Below are 20,000 nucleotides of genomic sequence, written 5' to 3' on the forward strand. Positions count from 1 at the left end.
TTACAGTAGTGTGGGTGCTGGTGTTTAGTGTGGGTGCTGGTGTTAAGTGTGGGTGTTTACAGTAGTGAGGGTGCTGGTCTTTACAGTAGTGTGGGTGCTGGTGTTTAGTATTGGTGCTGGGTGCTGATGCAGCCATGGTGCAGAGGCAGATATCTGCTGACATGAAAAGGGAGGGCCTTGGGGGAAGGCTGGGGGTAAGCTTTTGGGAGAGAAAGCTGCTAAAATGAAAAAGGCTTTGGGCATTCAAATCATCCATGACTCAGGCCTACACTGTGAGTAGCACACCAGAGATGCAAATCATCCATGACTCAGGCCTACACTGTGAGTAGCACACCAGAGATGACTCAGGCCTACACTGTGAGTAGCACACCAGAGATGACTCAGGCCTACACTGTGAGTAGCACACCAGAGATGACTCAGGCCTACACTGTGAGTAGCACACCAGAGATGCAAATCATCCATGACTCAGGCCTACACTGTGAGTAGCACACCAGAGATGCAAAATGTTTTCTTTCTTTCTTTTCCTTTTGGGCTTGTTTGTGTGATCCAGAGCCAGCTGTCAGGAAATCACTCTCTCTCTCTCTCTCTCTCTCTCTCTTTCTCTCTCGCTCTCGCTCTCTCTCTCTCTCTCTCTCTCTCTCTCTCGCTCTCTCTCTCTTTCTCTCTCTCTCTCCCTCTCTCGCTCTCGCTCTCGCTCTCGCTCTCGCTCTCTCTCTCGCTCTCTCTCTCTCTCTCTGTCTCTCTCTCTCTCTCTCTCTCTCTTTATGTCCATATGGGAGAGCGCATGCTCCTCCAGTTTCCTCCTCTGGTGTTGACAAAGTTGACGTTTCGCCCTGAGTTGTCCAGCACACTAATCAGATACCCTCAGGCGAGCTTACAGGGCCACTGGAGCCAAGCCAGCCACCTCAGATGTGCTGCATCTTATTGAACCCTGATAGAAACAAGGGCATGTCTGTGGAAGGTTCCACAGCCTGTGATTGGCAGGCAGCCCCTGAGGTCACCACGAGGCTTCAGCTGGAGTTCCAAACCATGCCTTCCCCTCAAGTTCCAAACAAACCCTCTCGAAGATGAAATGGACCCTCTCCCCTCATGTGCTGTTATTGATGGTGCTTATGTAACCCACCTGAATAAGTGGGTGAAATTGTCGTGTGTAAATCTTTTCACGCGACCGTCTCCAAGGAGATCTTTAGTTTTTCTGTCATTAATACTTTCCTTGACACCCTTGATACACCCTAAATGATTTCTGCTCCTCCAAACCCTCTTTTTACCTTTAAATCGTTTTTCTCATTCATTAAAATGATTTTTTTGAATGACTTTACTTTACTCTGTTTTGAGCTCTCTCGCTCCCGAGTCGACCGTGGGCCTGGCTTGCCAATCACATATTTCTAAAGAAATGCACCAGTAAGACCTGCGGTTCAGCCCCACATGCGGTTTGAATTAGCCGAGATGAAATGTGTCCTTTTCGGCAGTAAATCTGACTGATATGTGAATGTCCTGGCTGGGGGCCCACATCAGATGATCCGGGTCGGCTCCACCATGACTCCGTCAGCACTGCTCCTCTGTTGTGAAGAGCAGCCAGAGCGTAGCTTAATCACGTTACTGTAGAGAGTAAGGATATTTTTGTGTACTTTAGTTTGAGGCGTATCGTAGGAATTAAGGAATTTTATGAGTGAGACATCGAACATCGTGGTTGTGTTGTGAAACAGGGCAGGATTGCCAAGGTACAAAACACGAAATGACTGGTATGTTTTGTAAAGGGAATGTGAATAACAGAAATTCAAAAAGCTGGCAAATGACGAGAATAACATCTCTCTCTCTCTCTCTCTCTCTCTCTCTCTTTCTCCCTCTCTCTCTCTCCTCTTCTCCTCTCTCTCTCTCTCTCCCTCTCTCTCCCCTCCCCAGACTCTAACGACGTGTGCAATTCTGCCTCCGCCACCCCTGTCTCCACCTCCGTGGCCATCACCACGGCGATGAACCGCGGCAACCTGATACCGGGCAACGCGGTCACCATCGCGGCGCAGATGAACATCAGCACCAACACCGTGAGCCTTCAGCACCCGGTCACCATCACCGGGCCGGTGAACATCGCCTCGGTCAACATCCCCACCACCATGAGCCTCGCTCACCCGGTGGCCATGAACATCGCCGGGCCGCTCAACATCGCCATGCGCTCCATGGATATGCCCTTCCTCTCCCAGGTCCTGCCTTCCTCCCCGCCCTGGTAGGCCGAGGCCAGGACAGGCCCCGCCTTCCTCTTCTACAGCCGGCCAATCCCTGCGATGAATGACCCCTTACCTGTCCCTCCTCTTCCCCACCGATCATGTTCCTTTTGAAAGGCCAGCGACTTCCCTAATACCTACTACCATCCCCACTGCCCGCTCAACTAACCCCCATCCCCCACCTACCTACCTTTCGAAGGGGGCCTCGGCTGGCAGAGCTAGCCACACTAGCTGCCAACGCAGGTACGCAAGACGGGAGAAGAAACCGAGCAAAAGCAGAAAAGAAAGGAAACGAATAAATGGACTGAGAAAAAAAAGAACATTAGCATGAGCTGTGGACGTTGTTTTTTTTTCCCGTTTTTTTTTCTGACACCTCACGACGCTTCCTCACAGCACCCAGATCAGTAAATCGTGCGCACCATCTCCCTCAACGCTGAAGGACACCAAGACTCCAGGCTGCGCCCAAATCTGTGAAGAAACACAGCGACAGAAGAGTGATAGATTCAGCTAACACAGATGGGGGGGAAAAAAGTGAGAGCTACAATTTTTGGTTGTTGGTGTGTGTGTTTTTTTTTTTTTTTCAAACTGCATCAAACGGTTAGATTTGTTTTTGTTTGATTTTTGTTTTTTTATTATTATTATGTAGGTTGCTAATCAGTATTTAATAGTTTTTTAAGGCATTTTATGGAGTAAACTACACAAAAAAAGGGACAAAAAAGGCTTCCATTTGTGGGAAGAGTTTTTTTTGAGAATGCTTTGTAGTAGTTAGGAAGGGTTTGGGAATGGGTCGGGTGGGGGGGTGGGGGGGGGGGATTGAACTCTATTGAAGCGGGGTGAAAGTGGCTTTGGACATCTCTCGCCTTTGACTTTGAAAAAGTCAAACTCGGTCCAGTCCGCTCGCCTCTGCTTGTAGCTTTTTACACACACAGAAAAACTTTACACTTCTGGAAGGGATCATTCCAGAGCATAGGATGACTTGTACTGTAGAATTATTTTTCTTTTTCTTTGTTCATTATTGGAGGAGGATTGTTTGGGATGTGGGGTGTCCTCATCTTGGATTTGTCCCATAGTGACTATAAAGGACTCGATCCAATGTTGGATGTGTCTTATAGTGACTATCTAGGACTCGAGCCGATGTTGGATATATCCTATAGTGACTATCTAGGACTCGATCCGATGTTGGATCTATCCTATAGTGACTATCCAGGACTCGATCCGATGTTGGATCTATCCTATAGTGACTATCCAGGACTCGACCCGATATCCCGCTGGTGAAATCTGTGACGAAAGGGCAGTATTATCAAAGATCAAATCACACCTTAAAGTGTTGATTTAAAACAAAAGAAACAAAGAGAACACAGAAATGTATTCGCCAGGGCCTTGTAGTAGCCATCAAGACGCTAATAGTGGAGAGGGGGGGGGGGGGGGGGGGGGGGGGGGTCCCTAAAAATGCTTCTTCCTGTGATGAGCGGCATCAGTACTACAGTTGTGATGATGACGGGAGCTTATAAGTTACCACAAAACCATTTCACGCCCCTTGTATTATTTCGGAGAGTGTTAGGAATCCCTTATGGCATGAACGTCTTGCTCAGGAACCTTAACTGAGAGTGGCCCCAAGTGTTGGTATCGAGAAGATTGTTGTGTTCTTTACATGTGTCTCCCCCTCAGCAATGAACTCTTTGTACATAACAAACACACCAGTATAGTTCTGTTTTGGTTCGGTTTTTTTGTTGCTGTCAGAGAGAGTTTAAGTAGTCCTTCACAGCATGTCAGGGATCCAAGTAACTGTTAGGAATGGCCGTCCATTTAGGGAGAGGTAAGGTCGAAAAACATTAGTGAAACGAAGAGACTGCATTTCTTTGGCTCAAGGTTTAACGATTTTTTTTTTTTTTTTTTTTTTAAGTTTTATGCATTCATATCCTCAAAAGAATCACGATTTACTGTAAAACTAAACTGCCACCTTTGCGTCCTGGACTTTTGAATTAGAGCGACTTTCGTCATCATCGTCTCTCCCCTGCAGCCAATCAGAGCGCAGAAGCAGCAACCATCACGGCACAGCCCCCTGAGAGCTGATTGGCTCCCTTCCTCCAGTGTGCCACACTACTCCGCCTTCTTCCACTCGGACAAACTTGACGAAGCACTGGTCAGTGAAAGTGCTCCGGGCGCTCCGTGGCGGTGACACTCGCTGTCACGGCCGTACTGGAAAACTGTTTGGACTGTAGCAGACAGAACTCTTTTCGGAAGATTTTTCCATTTTTTGGAAAACTGGAATAGAAAAATTGACTGAAAAAAAAAAAAAAAAAAAAAACATTTTGGTAGACTAAGACACTATGGACATTAAGGTGGCATTTGATGGGCATGTTTAAGCCTGTGGTCAATTTTCTTTTTTTTGTCCCTTTGCCATGGGAGGGGGTATCGTGTGTGCCTGGACCAGAGCCCTCTCCATAACCCCCCCCCCCCACACCCCTCATAGCGCCACTTTTTAGACAAACACAGACACACTTACGCACACACACACACACACCCGTGAAAGAATTAAATCTTAATCTCTTTCAATCGGAAGCCTTCACCTGCCCGAGTAGGGCAAGAATGCCCAAGACATCCATTCCTGGGATGCAATATGAATTGGACTTGATTGGCGACTCATTCTTAAAAGTAATGAATTTTTTTCCTATCATGAATTCCAGACTAATTGAAGAAAGCTGGGTTTGTATACAACCTAATTTGTGTTTTTATTTTCTTGTTTACTGTGTTTTGTTTTCCTTACCAAGATTCATTTGTTCATATTATGCACCGATGGTTTACCATTACGTGATTTTGACTTTTATTGCAAAAAGAACACATTTCTTCCCGACCAGGGGCTTAAAGATTAGGTCAGAATCTGATCTCCATTTTGTCACGTTTATTTTTATTTTTATGAATTGGCAAATCTTGGACCCCCACCATGTGAAGGCCATTGAATGTATATCTTTGTACAAAAAGCTATTTAGTTCAGAGGACATGGTAGTTCAGATAGACATGAGCAAGATAAAAAGTAAATAACCTTTTATAAAAAAGAAAATGGAAAAAAAAAAACATTTTGTATTAGAACATTAACAGCGGTCATTTTTTTGTACATATATGAAGACTAGGCTTTCTGATTAGCAGGAAGGTAAAAGAAACAAAAATAAACATTCCATCATTTTTTGTTTTCTTTTTGTTTTTAATTATGTACTTTTTTTTTGGAGAATAATTATGTAAACACACTGCGCAGTGTTTTAAAGTGCCTTTTATTTGGGTTTCGTCTGAATAAAAGAAAACTATAAAACACGGCTGGATCGCCCCCCCTTACCCCTCTACCACCCCCCCCCTCTACCACCCTCCCCATGCCCTCACCCGTGAGGACGACGGGAGTTTGAACCGAGCGCCTAAATGCTTCCACGGAGGCGCCACCTCCACGCCCCCCCTGTCACTCACAGGCGCCCACAAGCTCCTTGTTGCCCGCCTTGCAGCTGGCACATCGTTTGATGATGTTTTCTTTCTTTCTTTCTCTACCTTTTTTTTTCTCTCTCTTTTTTTTAATTTTGTCTTTGATTTTCTCATTTTGAAAGTAAGTGCCTCTGTGACTGAAATGCTTCTTAACAGGATTCTTTTTTTTTTCTGCTGGGGTGTTATTGTGCCAAACCAAGCCTACCCGTGTGTGATGAGAGAAATGATCTGCGCTTTGTTTTTCTCCTACTACTTTTCTTTCTCTTTCTCTTTCTTTCTTTCTCTCTTGCTCTCTTTTTCTCTCTCTCTCTCTCGCTCTTATTTTTCTGCCTCTCTCCTTTGTTTATTAAAACATGGATCTGTCGATGGTCACGCTGTGTCTGACTGCTTGTGTTTCCATCTTAAGGGGGACTATGTGAGTTGTGTGTTTCCATCTTAAGGGGGACTATGTGAGTTGTGTGTTTCCATCTTAAGGGGGACTATGTGAGTTGTGTGTTTCCATCTTAAGGGGGACTATGTGAGTTGTGTGTTTCCATCTTAAGGGGGACTATGTGAGTTGTGTGTTTCCATCTTAAGGGGGACTATGTGAGTTGTGTGTTTCCATCTTAAGGGGGACTATGTGAGTTGTGTGTTTCCATCTTAAGGGGGACTATGTGAGTTGTGTGTTTCCATCTTAAGGGGCACTATGTGAGTTGTGTGTTTCCATCTTAAGGGGGACTATGTGAGTTGTGTGGTTCCATCTTAAGGGGGACTATGTGAGTTGTGTGTTTCCATGTTAAGGGGGACTCTACTTGGAGATTTGTGATGATGCAAGGAAAGGAAGAACTTCTCTTCAGTCTGCTATTGCTCCCAAATAGGCCTTTGCCTTAGGTCTACATTCACAAAAAAGTGGGTCAGAAAGTTGAAAGAATTGTATGCTACACTTGTTCCTTACCTGGGCTGAATGCGCACGCACCTTTTTCTAGTTCTTATAGATGTGTGAGGATGCCAAACAGCTTCCCCCAAGGTCCTCATTTTAAATGTAGAACCCAGTCTATAAAATGGCACCTGCTAACCTTTTATCAACTATCCAAATGCATAGCTAGCTTCAGTTGTTATTAGGCCCACGTGACTGTGCCGTTGCATAAGTTCAGATATCAGTGTGGCACTGATCTTATGGAGTCTCATTGAGGTTTTACGTAAATGCTGCTTTTCTGTTCCAGCAGCAAATTAAGCCTCTCGCAGACTGGTACTGTACATGAGGATGAATGAGCACTTGGCCGCTACATGCTACATTGTACACATTTAATACCCCTCAAAGGAATACAACTCAGCATAATGAGATGGTCTAGGGAGAAAAGGGCCTAAATGCAACTACAGTTTTCTTTGGCTATGTTTTTGGTAAAGTCTTGAAACTTAATTTATTTAACTTAAGTTAAATGAACAATAGGTCATATGGTAGGCCTACTGCAAAAAGTAGTTATTCACACATTGGTGCTGTCATTTAAAAGGGCTTTTTGGCTTTTAATTGTCTTAAAATATATATATTTTTCATTCCAATTCGTACACAGGACAATTCAAGTAAATCCCATTTAAATCCCTTAAAGATTTTTCATTTTCAATCGAGTGAATGGAGGTGTTACACTAAAGAATTAAGTGTTACTTCTCAGAATTGGAGCATCATTAGGCTAAAAAAAGCCTGGTTCGTCGCTTGCAGTTCTGCAAGGTCCTGCGCAAGTTCCTGTTCCCAGTGGCGTAGTGGTCCCTGGAGAAGTGGGTATACTCTGAATTTTTTTAAGCAGCTTATAAAGCACAGGATAAACGCCCTGTTTTGGGAAGTGGGTATACTCAATGCTGACTGGAAAATAAGTGGGTATACTCCGTATCCCTGCGTCTACCCTGGACTACACCACTGCCTGTTCCTGAAGGACGTCATGCCTGGAATGCCTTTAGGATGTGACCGCTCCACTCCCGAGTCCCTGTGAGCCTCAAACCCAGCCCCCTCTTCGGCTCTCCGTCATGAATGAATGAGTTTTACCGGGCTCTCTCTCAGGAATGCGGTAGGCTCGCAGCTGCCGAGAGGGAATGGCTCGGCTCGGGCTGTAGCGCCAGCATAATGCGGCCATTCATCTCAGCTCACGTTTCGAGGAGCCCGCTCTCACTTTCATCCGCAAAGCCGCTTGGGAATGAGGGGTTGTTTCATGATAGCCGTGTGTGTAGGCTACTCCGTTGTGGCGCTGCAGTCAAGATCTCAATGGACAACGTCTGGTTTAATATAGCAGGCCTACATTTTCACAACTGCTCAGATACAACATAACATTGAGTTAAATTAGATACACAATACCAACAGTAAAATCCAGGATAAAATAGATGTTTCTGATATCGAATTACCATTAAGAAAAAATATATATTTAAGTTTTACCTTTGGGGTAATGTGGGCTTATTTGTTTACTTATTCCTGGACATGTAAATAAATGCATTAAGAACACATGATACAGGGACAGTTGCAAAGAACTCTCACAAACGATAGTAAAATAGTTATTAGGCATTATTACTAGGGCTAAGTCCCGTTTTAAGCATCATTACACAAAACGAACACCACATGTAATTAGGTTGGTCAACTATTCCACTCGTCCTAAGAACGGAATTTGGGGGCTTTTATGAATACGTTTGTAGGCTAAGCATAAGAAACGAGATGTGAAACCAATACCGCTCTGCCAGATGTAAACACCAAAGTCTGCCACATTGTAGAGGTGACATGCTCTCTTCCAAACAATAGGGGCGCTGTTGATATGAAAACAGTTGCTTTAACTGTGATTGTACCATCGAAGAAGTAGAGAAGGCGGGTTCGTTCGTGTTGACGTGAGCGCAGTGTGGACATGCAAAGGAAATGCATGTTAGTAGACTAACTTTGCAACTCCATCAATGGATTAGTGTGAGTAAACAAACGGTGCGTGTCAGCACAGCGCCAGCGATAACACTAGGACTTTTGTTAACATACATATTTCTCTGCTGCTAAACTCCATCAGATGGAGCCATTTAGTGACTCGCAACTTCCTTGCAAGGGCTTTCTTGGCTGCATTTCAACATTAGCAAGTCACTAACGCTAATTAGCTTTTGCAAGGTACGAAGCATCTGTCTCATATCACAACTTTACCGGAATGTAGACATGCTTTGGTCATTAAACGCTAGAGTAATGACACGTACAGCATTTTACAAGAATCATTGCTGTCGTTCTTATTCCAAGGGGTCAAACGTTATCAAAGTGGGTTTATTTAGGTGTATGATGCATAACTTCACGCCATGAGAAGGAGCACGCCTACGTCATAACTGTATTATGAACTTACCGGTGGTGACCAAACTCTGATTTTCTGAATTTTCACTGATTTAATTCAGATTCATGAAGTGTTTCCCTGAAGACTCGGATTGCACAGCATTGGGAGCAGAATGAGTCTGGTGCTACATGATCTTATGACATGCTGCAAAGGGTTAGAAAATGACAAAGTCACGGAAAGAAAGGTACGGTGAGAGTTTTGTGTGTTAGGATCTCCCACAATGTCAACAACGAGGATGCCTTTGTTGCTTAATTTATCCCAGTCTTTCAATATTTAAAATCCTCTGAAGGAAGAAGGCCTGCCATTGGCCTGTATGTAAACGAGTTATATGTTTGTCATCAAAGTATTAATCTATAGACCCAAAGAAACTGAAGTATTATATGCAGTGTATATTCTGCTGTATATTCAAGTGTTTTTCTTCTCTGTGTTTGTCATTTTTTGCACATTTTTGTTTGCCTATTATTAATGTGCACTATTACCCAAAACAAAGGGATGTTTATGAGTTCACCTTCTACTGTGCCTCTCGAATAACAGTGTTGTTGTTGTTCTAAAAGCATTTTGATTGTTTATCAACATAACTTTTCCTTGAAATAGTAGCTCTCCTCCTTGTGTCATATTTCTGAGCAGAAGGAGGTGGAGCGCTTCAAGAGGCTTTTGCGATCAGCCGAGACCATCAGGGAACTGGACCGCATATCCTCAGTCAAGAATTCCAAGCAACTCACCTGGGATGCTGTGTTCAGGTGCATTCTGCACACACTTCAGAGTCACTGTATTTCCGGGCGCCCCTCCTCATGCCTTGTGTTCCATTTACATTTAGCAGACGCTTTTATCCAAAGTGACTTACAAGGATGTATACACATTTTTACATTTACACTGATGGCACACTGCACATCAGGAGCAATTAGGGGTTCAGTGTCTTGCTCAAGGACGCTTCGACAGGGAATCAAACTAGCAATGTTCCAATGTTCTGATTACTAAACGACTTCTCTACCTCCTGTACCACTGTCGCCCCTGTTACGTCCAGGTTCCTGCAGAAGTACCTTCAGAAGGAGACTGAAGCCGTGCAGTCTGCCAAAGCCAACGTCTCGGCCGTCACCCAGGCCAACCGGCAGCATAAGATGCAGGAGATCAGCAGCCTGGTCAAGTTCTTCATCCGCTGCGCCAACAAGAGTAAGGCCGTCCACTCCTCTCCCAGAGCATCACTGAACACTTGTGGACATGCTTAACAACTGATCACACGAATAAGATGGGGTGGACATCTCTTGAGTTGAATGTGCAGACGTCTGCTCAGTCTAATCGAAGTGCTCTTTCCTCTCCCAGAGCATCACTGAACACGTGTGGACATACACACAGTCAAAAGTTTGGACACACCTTACATTTTTTCGGAGAAGTGTTTTATTTACTTTTATTATTTTCTACATTGTAGATTAATACTGAAGATGTTTAAACTACGAAAGAACATATGGAATGATGTACTAAACAAAAAAAGTGTTATCTACCATGTAGAAAATAATACAAGTTAAGAAAAAACATCTAAAAAAATGAGAAGGTGTGTCCAAACTATGGTACTGTACTTTACAACTGATCACTTAAATAAGATGGGGTGGACATCTCTTGAGTTGAATGTGCAGACGTCTGCTCAGTCTAATCGAAGTGCTTTTGGACTCTTAGCATCTTGAAGAGTGTATGTTAGAAACTTCAGTGTGGAGTAGAATTGCTGGTAGAGGTAAAAACAGATCCCAACCAATAGGAAAGAATAGTAGTGATATAGGAGTGAAACAACATATTGTGTTGTTCCCCCCCATCTAATTAGGGATGGATGGATTGTTAAAAAAACAACAACATTTAAAAAAAGTGCCAACAAGGAGAAACAAAGAAAAGCAACTGGATCAGGAGCATAAGTCCAGAAAGCACAAGACCAGGGCTAGTTTTGAGCCTAGCACAGAACGCCTGTATCCCTTTCAGGACAGGACCATGGCTAGTTTTACAGGACCATGGCTAGTTTTACAGGACCATGGCTAGTTTTACAGGACCATGGCTAGTTTTGAGCCTAGCACAGAACTCCTGTATCCCTTTCAGGACAGGACCATGGCTAGTTTTACAGGACCATGGCTAGTTTTACAGGACCATGGCTAGTTTTATAGGACCATGGCTAGTTTTGAGCCTAGCACAGAACGCCTGTATCCCTTTCTATCAGGAGGTCCAAAGCCGAAGTGAGCCGAGCTGCTCTCTCATTTTTTATTTCATCGCAGCATCTGTCTCATATCACAACTTTACCAGAATGTAGACATGCTTTGGTCATTAAACGCTAGAGTAATGGCACGTAAAGTATTTTACAAGAATCATTGCTGTCGTTCTTATTCCAAGGGGTCAAACGTTATCCAAGTGGGTTTATTTAGGTGTATGATGCATAACTTCACGCCATCTGAAGAAGCACGTCTACGTCATAACTGTACTTATATATCAAATATCAGGAGGTCCAAAGCTGAAGTGCGCTGAGCTGTTGTCCCACGTGATGGAGGTTCTGAGGAGGTCCTTCAGCTGCGCAGCGTACGGAGAGGACTACAGCACCGTCCTGCTTAAGGACATCCTGTCTGTCCGCAAGTACTGGTGTGAGATCTCATCGCAGCAGTGGCACGGTCCGTCCCTCTTCCCTAATAATAATAATAATAATAATTCATATTTCTATAGCGCTTTTCTAGTACTCTTTACATAAGGCAAGCAAACAAGACAACAGAAAAATATGAAAGACAAAAGATCAAACAAAAAAGAGACAGAAACAAGTTAGAAAAGAAAACTGAACGTTAGGGTCTTAAAGTGGAGGGGAGGGAGCAGGGGAATTCAGGTGAAGGCGAGGTTAAAAAGGTGGGTCGTGAGGGTCTTAATGACTGTTGGCTTCAGAAATAGTGAATACTGTATAGTGATAGTGTCCAGTGGAAATAAATGATATCCATACTGAACTCTGTTAAATGTTAGGTTATGGTTAAATAGCTATACATGATGGTGTGATAAAACACATCTTTGCCAGAGGTAACTTTGTGTGCAGTAAAGTCGCATTGAATCATAGTTGCATTACACTTTTCACAATGTGCTAAATAACTGATATCTTGATTCCCTATTGTTGTCGCTGCTGTATTTATATTTACATTTATTCATTTAGCAGACCCTTTTATTCAAAGCGACTTACAAGGATGTATACACATTTTTTACATTTAGACTGATGGCACACTGCACATCAGGAGCAATTAGGGGTTGAGTGTCTTGCCCAAGGACACTTCAACAGGGAATCGAACTAGCAACCTTCTGATTACTAAACGACTTCTATACCTCCTTTACCACTGTCGCCCCAATGTACAGCTCCAGGCTTCTTAGAGTAAAGTCGCATTGAATCTTAATTGCATTACACTTTTCACAATGTGCTAAATAACTGATATCTTGATTCCTTATTGTTGTCGCTGCTGTATTTGTATATGGCTCCAGGCCTATTAGAGCTCTACTGTGGGCTCTTCACGGGGGAAATAACTGATATCTTGATTCCTTATTGCTGTATTTGTTAATTTGTTGTCTTAACTGATATCTTGATTCCTTATTGTTGTGGCTGCTGTATTTGTACATGTCTCCAGGCTTGTTAGAGCTGTACTGTGGGCTCTTCACGGGCGGCTCCATGAACCGGGTGATGGTGAGCAGGATCATCCACACGCTGGTGCAGGCCATCAGCCTCCAGACCCACGGCTTCAACCACACCCTCTTCTGCTTCTTCTCCAAAGCCCTGGGCAAGATACGGTGAGGGAGCACTGGCGCTGACCACGACACTGAACACTGGCTCTGACCACTACAACTGACAACTGACCACTGACCACTGGCATTACGTGCCACTGACCAATATACTGACAACTGGCACTACAACTGACAACTGATCAATGTCACTGACAACTGGCACTGATAACTGGTACTACAACTGACCACTGACCACTGGCACTACAACTGGCACTGACAACTGGCACTACAACTGACCACTGGCACTGGCACTGACTACTGGCACTGACAACTGACCACCTGTCAACTTGCACTGACAACTGACAACTCCGGGGTTAATGAGTGATGGGACTATGAGTTTGAACTTTCCCTTATTTTGTTGCCTCCTGTACAATGTAATTTAATCTGTTCTGTCAGATTTAAGTATTTTCAATTCGACAGTCACCTTATTTTTAAGAACAGTACCGCAGTTAAAAAAAAAAAAATTCTTTATAACTCTTCTCGAATATTTTTCTGCAGAGCCTTAGACCTGTCTGACTCTCCCCTCCCTCAGGTCAGAGAGACAGCACGCTGTGCTGGAGCATCTGGTGTCAGCACTGAACGTCTTCCTGCGGAGGGCGCTAGTGAGCTGGCGTCGGCGGGCGTGTTCGCTGGGCGAGGAGCTGCTGCCGGGTCTGCTGCACGCCTGGAGCCACATGAGGCCCAGCCCCCTGCTCAAGGACCAGATGGTGGAGCTGTTCAGCCTGCAGCTGCACATCCACCACCCCGGAGGAGCCAAGACACAGGACACAGGTACAGGGGACACAGGAGACAGACACAGGGGACACAGGAGACAGGTACAGGGGACACAGGAGACAGGTGCAGGGGACACAGGAGACAGGTGCAGGGGACACAGGAGACAGGTACAGGGGACACAGGAGACAGGTACAGGGGACACAGGAGGCAGGTGCAGGGGACACAGGGGACAGGTACAGGGAACACAGGAGACAGGTACAGGAGACAGGTACAGGGGACAGGTACAGGGGACACAGGAGACAGGTACAGGGGGTACAGGAGACAGGTACAGGGGACACAGGAGACAGGTACAGGGGACACAGGAGACAGGTACAGGGGACACAGGAGACAGGTGCAGGGGACACAGGGGACAGGTACAGGGAACACAGGAGACAGGTACAGGAGACAGGTACAGGGGACAGGTACAGGGGACACAGGAGACAGGTACAGGGGGTACAGGGGACAGGTACAGGAGACACAGGAGACAGGTACAGCATTGGACCTTATCTGTCTAAAGGGACAAAGACACAGGAGACAGGTACAGGGGACACAGGGGACAGATACAGCATTGGACTTTATCTGTCCTGAGGGGTGTAGACACAGGAGACAGGTACAGCCCAGGTGCCGTGTCTGTTTGGTGTCTGTTTGTTGAATGGTGGGGATAAAAGCTAGGAAAGATACTAAGGAAGTGAAAGTGCAATTAGGCTCTATGCCTGGAGTAGCAAACCTACTAGTGTATTAAGTGTATTAGTCTGAGAGCTGTAATCAGAAATGCAGAAATGTAATCAGAAATGCCCTTCACTCTGCAGTTATGACTGAGTCTCATCAAGTACAGAACACAGTTCTGAGTCTGAATTCTGTTTGACGGAAGTCCTTTAATCACTATAACTTGTGTACTGCCTTTTTTTGCACTGTTCGTGCGCGTGTGTGTGTGTGTGTGTGTGTGTGTGTGTGTGTGTGTGTGTCTGTGTCTGTGTCTGTGTCTGTGTTTCTGTGTGTCTGTGTGCGTGTGTGTCTGTGTGTGTGTGTGTGTGTGTCTGTGTCTGTGTCTGTGTCTGTGTCTGTGTCTGTGTCTGTGTCTGTGTGTGTGTGTGTGTGTGTGTGTCTGTGTCTGTGTCTGTCTTACTGTGTGTCTCTCTCTGTGTGTGTGTGTGTCTGTGTCTGTGTTTGTGTCTGTGTCTGTGTCTGTGTCTGTGTCTGTGTCTGTGTCTGTGTCTGTGTCTGTGTCTGTGTCTGTGTCTGTGTGTGTGTGTGTGTGTGTGTCTGTGTCTGTGTCTGTGTCTGTGTCTGTGTCTGTGTCTGTGTCTGTGTCTGTGTCTGTGTCTGTGTCTGTGTCTGTGTCTGTGTGTGTGTGTGTGTGTGTGTGTGTGTGTGTGTGTGTGTGTGTGTGTCTGTGTCTGTCTTACTGTGTGTCTCTCTGTGTGTGTGTGTGTGTGTGTGTGTGTGTGTGTGTGTGTGTGTGTGTCTGTGTCTGTGTCTGTGTCTGTGTGTGTGTCTGTATGTATGTGTGTGTGTGTGTGTGTGTGTGTGTGTGTCTGTGTCTGTCTGACTGTCTGTTTGTCTGTGTGTGTGTGTGCGTGTGTGTCTGTGTGTCTGTGTGTCTGTGTGTCTGTGTGTCTGTGTGTCTGTGTGTCTGTGTGTCTGTGTGTGTGTGTGTGTCCAGGAGCCCTGGCTGAGGACTGGGGCCAATGGCAGGGCCTCCTGTTCGGCCTGTACGAGGCTCTAGTCAGGGAGATCAGTGAGATCGGCAGCAGGGGGAAGTACGCTACCGGGACTCGACACTTCGCCGCCAAGGACAACCTCATCGAGCTCACGGCTGATATATGCCACCAGGTATAGAGGAGCACAAGTATAAAATGTCCTTCACTTTATCTGACTTCATATAAGTATCTTTGTTACGTTGTAACTACACTATAAAGCAGGGGTCCCAAACTCAAATTACCCTGGGGGCGATGAGCGTCCAGTCTGGTCATTGGGGGGCCAGACTTTTACGGTAAACGTTGTGGTGGCCTATTCAAGTTTTTTTTAAGTCAATGGAACTTCGCGGGTCCGATAAAATCACTTGGAAGGCCGGAATTGGCCGGTGGGCCTGAGTTGGAGACCCCTGCTATAAAGCTATAAGTCTATCCTATTGACCTATGTGAAGTAACAGGACAAGGCTATTTTGTATGTAGCTACACACCCTAAGGAAAAGGTTCACCTGTGGTAAATGTATACCCAGAGTATAAATGTTGTGCTATATTATACACTAACAGTTAGTGTATTACAGAGTACTTATGGGCAGAATAGCAGTGCACCTCGAGTACGGTAATACAAAGTGTTCTTCCATTGTTGGCTCAGCTGGTATTCTGCCCATAAGTACTCTGTAATAGTACGCTGGTTATAGTCCTGTCGTTTCCCCAGCTGTTCAGCCAGGACAGCCGGGTCCTTGAGCTCAGCCAGGCCCACTACAGAGGCGTCCCCCTGGACAGCCCCCCTGGCTCCGCCAGCAAGCGGCGGCGTGTGGAGATGGGATGGGAGGTCCTGAGGGAGCACCTGCAGCCCAGTCAGAGCGACTTCGACATGATACCCTGGTGAGCGGAGGTGGAGTGTGTGTGTGTGTGTGTGTGTGTGTGTGTGTGTCTGTCTGTGTGTGTGTGTGTCTGTGTGACTTCAACATGATCCCCTGGTGAGCGGAGGTGGAGGGGAGAGAGTGGAGGCTAGTTTTGTACTGTAACGGAGGGCGGAGTGGAGGTGGTATTTAGTTTTATACCATATATTGGAGACAAGTCTTTGGAATTGTCAGTCATGATCCAGGTTTTAATCTTTGTACAACGATGGCCATTTGATAATTTTTTTTTACTTTATGTAATATTTTTTTATACTTAATTTCTGAGTTTTTTTAAAATGTGTTTTGTTTATTTATTTTGTCTGTTTTGTTTTGTTATGGTTTGTTTATGTATTGTTCTTCTGTATTCTGTAGCCTCAGTCAGGGCATTGCTGCAAAGAGCCCTCTGCTCAGTCAATTCTCCCTGAATAAACAATGTGTGTGTGTGTGTGTGTGTGTGTGTGTGTGTGTGTGTGTGTGTGTGTGTGTGTGTGTGTGTGTGTGTGTGTGTGTGTGTGTGTGTGTGTGTGTGTGTGTTGTGTGTGTGTGTTTTCTGCCCAGGTTGCAGATCACTGCCACCCTGGCATCCCGGTACCCATCCATGCTGCCCGCGGGGGAGCTGGTGCCCATGCTGTCCCTCCTGTGCCAGCTGTTGGGCGAGCAGCAGCGGCGCGGGGAGAGGGGGCCGTACGTGCTGCGCTGCCTGAAGGAGGTGGCACTGTGCCAGGCGTCACGGCCTGACCTGGCCCAGGTGTGTGTGTGTGTGTGAGTGTGTGTGTGTGTGTGTGTGATTGTATGTGTGTGTGTGTGTGTGTGTGTGTGTGTGTGTTTGTATGTGTCGGTTTGTGTGTGTGTGTGTGTGTGTGTGTTTTTGTAGTCATTTAACAGACGCTTTTATCCAAAGCGACTTACAATGTATACTGAAATGATCTTCCAGGTGCGGGAGGCGGAGCTGGGGAGGCTGTGGGGGCGTGTGTGGGCTCTGGCCGTGCGGGGCGTCAGCTCACCCCTCTCGGAGGTGCCCAGTCTGGAGCTCCTGAGGACCATGGTGCAGGGGGGACTGGTGCCCGCTGACAGAGAGTTCTGGAAGCTGTTCGCGGGCTCGGCCTGTAAGCCCTCACTGTGAGTGCAGCCCGGTGGAGATGTGATCTCCTGCTTCCTCCTGTTGTGGAGTTCTTTATCTTATCTTTTCAAAAGTATACCAGGATAACTAATCTATTATCGCACAAGGTTTCACAAATAGACATACTATTTTGGGCCTAAGAGGATTCTTATTATAACATTGAAGTGCGTTTAGATTAGATTGGATTAGATTCAATTAAACTTTATTTGAATGAATATTTGTACTGTACAATTTTACATCTGTGCGTTAAAAAGCAATAAAAAAAAAACGTAATAAAAAAATAAAAAACTTTATTGTCATAGGATACAGGTACAAAGCCAGTTACCAGAAGTGCATTCCCCCCCCTTAAGAGCCTTTTTGCCCCTTCCTTCTGTCTGTAGGTCTTCATAGCACTTAACAATGCACAAAACTAACCTGTATTTGTCTCTTTGATGTGTTATATGTCTTGTGTTTTTTTTTTAAAACTTGTTTTACTTAAGCTGAGTATTCATAGTGTAAATTTGTATAGTTATATTGTATATATTTGAATTGTTTTTGTTTTTTATTTTTCAATAGCACTGAAGTCTGAGAGCTGCCACCTCAATTTCGTTGCACTTGTGCAATGTGAAATAAATATATTCTATTCTATTCTATTCTATTCTGTCTGTAGGTCTTCTGTCTTGGGTCTGACTCAGGCTCTGAGGAAGTGTCCTGTTCCGAAGGGGGGTGTCAGCGGTTCAGGGCTCCCAGGGTCGGCCATGTTGGAGGGGGGCAGGCACCCCCCCCTCAGGGAGGCCATCATCTGCTGGCTCCTGATGACCAATCAGAGCGAGGAGACGGAGGACAGCTCCAAACCCCACCTCCTTCTGCTCAGGTGAGCTTCTCCTCAGACTCCAAGGAGCGTCTCCGTCTTCCAGAACGTTCTCTGAGTGCTCCTCAGACTACTTCCTGGACACACTCTTCAGTTTACATTCAGGACATTCTGTATTTAGCACTGAGTTACATTTCCACAGGTTCTTGACTGGAAGCATAATTTTGATATATTGTATGTTCATTTTTTGGAACTTCTTATTCATTTCAACCCTTATCATATTAGTTCATTAAAAACTGTTAACATTTTTTTTCATCTGTATTAGCAACAAGCTCTGACTTAAAGAAAGCACTTACCTAAGCTTACTTGAGAAGTTTAAACATAGTCATAACGCCGTTCAAATATGTTAACTCTTTCTTCCTTCCTTCATAGGGATTTCCCACGATACCTCATTCCCAGAATCCTAGTGTCCCTGACTCTTAAAGACAGCCAAGCGGGAATAGCGTTCCTGATGGACTCCCTCACCCCCGACAGGTAGGAATGTTCATGCGTAAGGATAGAGGCATGGGGATTTCATCTCACTTTGACTAGCTACAGGATCAGTGTTTATGTGTATTTGTGTGTGTATTTGTGTGTGTGTGTGTGTGTGTGTGTGTGTGTGTGTGTGTGTGTGTGTGTGTGTGTGTGTGTGTGTGTGTGTGTGTGTGTGTGTGTGTGTGTGTGTGTGTGTGTGTGTGTGTGTGTGTGTATGTGCAAGCAAGCAATATATACAGTGTGTTATGCGTCATCATAGTTCGTCTGAACAATCTGCTGTTCTTTAGCTAAAATACATTTAAATGTATTTATTAAATATATTTCAGTCCTAAAATTATAATATTTACAAAATAATGTGCACCATTTGTACCCATTCAAATAGTACTGGGAGTTATTGCCTGAGTTTTACTCTCTCTCGTTGTTTATAAGTCTCTCTTAGTATATCTTCAGTCCTCATCACTCTCTCCTCACTCTCTCCTCCTCACTCTCTCCTCACTCTCTTCTCACTCTCTCATCACTCTCTCTCTCTCTCCTCACTCTCTCCTCATCACTCTCTCCTCATCACTCTCTCCTCCTCCATGTGTCAGCTTCCTCCCCCTGTACCAGAGGCCCTCATCAGATGTGCGGTGTGTGCTGTCGGAGGTTGAGAGCCTCTACCTGCAGTTCTCCTTCGATGATGCGCCCCCGTGCCCCCCCCATGAAGCGGGCGCTGGCGGGGCGACCCCTAGGGACCCCAAGCTGACCCTGGTGCCTGAGCTGAAGGCCAGGCTAGAGCAGAGCCTGCTGTCTGTGGCCGACCACCTGCTCAGCTGCTGCTCTCCAGAGGTGGGGTGCAGGGGTGTGTGTGTGTGTGTGTGTGTGTGTGTGTGTGTGTGTGTGTGAGCTGAAAGCCAGACTAGAGCAGAGTCTGCTGTCTGTGGCCGACCACCTGCTCAGCTGCTGCTCTCCAGAGGTGGGATACAGGGGTGTGTGTGTGTGTGTGTGTGTGTGTGTGTGTGTGTGTGTGTGTGTGTGTGTGTGTGTGTGTGTGTGAGCTGAAGGCCAGACTAGAGCAGAGTCTGCTGTCTGTGGCCGACCACCTGCTCAGCTGCTGCTCTCCAGAGGTGGGATACAGGGGTGTGTGTGTGTGTGTGTGTGTGTGTGTGTGTGTGTGTGTGTGTGTGTGTGTGTGTGTGTGTGTGTGTGTGTGTGTGTGTGAGCTGAAGGCCAGACTAGAGCAGAGTCTGCTGTCTGTGGCCGACCACCTGCTCAGCTGCTGCTCTCCAGAGGTGGGATACAGGGGTGGTGTGTGTGTGTGTGTGTGTGTGTGTGTGTGTGTGTGTGTGTGTGTGTGTGTGTGTGTGTGAGCTGAAGGCCAGACTAGAGCAGAGTCTGCTGTCTGTGGCCGACCACCTGCTCAGCTGCTGCTCTCCAGAGGTGGGATACAGGGGTGTGT

At 45.7% G+C, this 20,000-nt stretch overlaps 1 protein-coding gene and 1 pseudogene across 2 annotated transcripts in view; both read left to right on the forward strand.

The window, feature by feature from the left end:
• LOC308370569 (vascular endothelial zinc finger 1-like) overlaps nucleotides 1-2,662 on the forward strand; it is a 22,560-nt pseudogene extending 19,898 nt beyond the window's left edge. The window contains exon 5 of the transcript XR_013969081.1: nucleotides 1,903-2,662. The product of XR_013969081.1 is annotated as a vascular endothelial zinc finger 1-like (transcript). The remainder of the gene's footprint in view (nucleotides 1-1,902) is intronic.
• Nucleotides 2,663-9,061: 6,399 nt separating this feature from the next.
• atm (ATM serine/threonine kinase) overlaps nucleotides 9,062-20,000 on the forward strand; it is a gene marked incomplete at its 3' end in the record, with an annotated part of 56,533 nt that continues 45,594 nt past the window's right edge. The window contains 13 exon segments of the mRNA XM_080844549.1: nucleotides 9,062-9,185; nucleotides 9,629-9,741; nucleotides 10,026-10,171; nucleotides 11,476-11,640; nucleotides 12,625-12,784; nucleotides 13,311-13,549; nucleotides 15,195-15,364; nucleotides 15,935-16,104; nucleotides 16,680-16,869; nucleotides 17,065-17,240; nucleotides 17,891-18,094; nucleotides 18,464-18,565; nucleotides 19,153-19,390. Coding sequence (XP_080700675.1) covers nucleotides 9,114-9,185; nucleotides 9,629-9,741; nucleotides 10,026-10,171; nucleotides 11,476-11,640; nucleotides 12,625-12,784; nucleotides 13,311-13,549; nucleotides 15,195-15,364; nucleotides 15,935-16,104; nucleotides 16,680-16,869; nucleotides 17,065-17,240; nucleotides 17,891-18,094; nucleotides 18,464-18,565; nucleotides 19,153-19,390 — 2,145 coding nt within the window. The 5' untranslated portion in view covers nucleotides 9,062-9,113.

This window comes from Sprattus sprattus (assembly GCF_963457725.1).
Source record: "Sprattus sprattus genome assembly, chromosome: 9".
Lineage (NCBI taxonomy): Eukaryota > Metazoa > Chordata > Actinopteri > Clupeiformes > Clupeidae > Sprattus > Sprattus sprattus.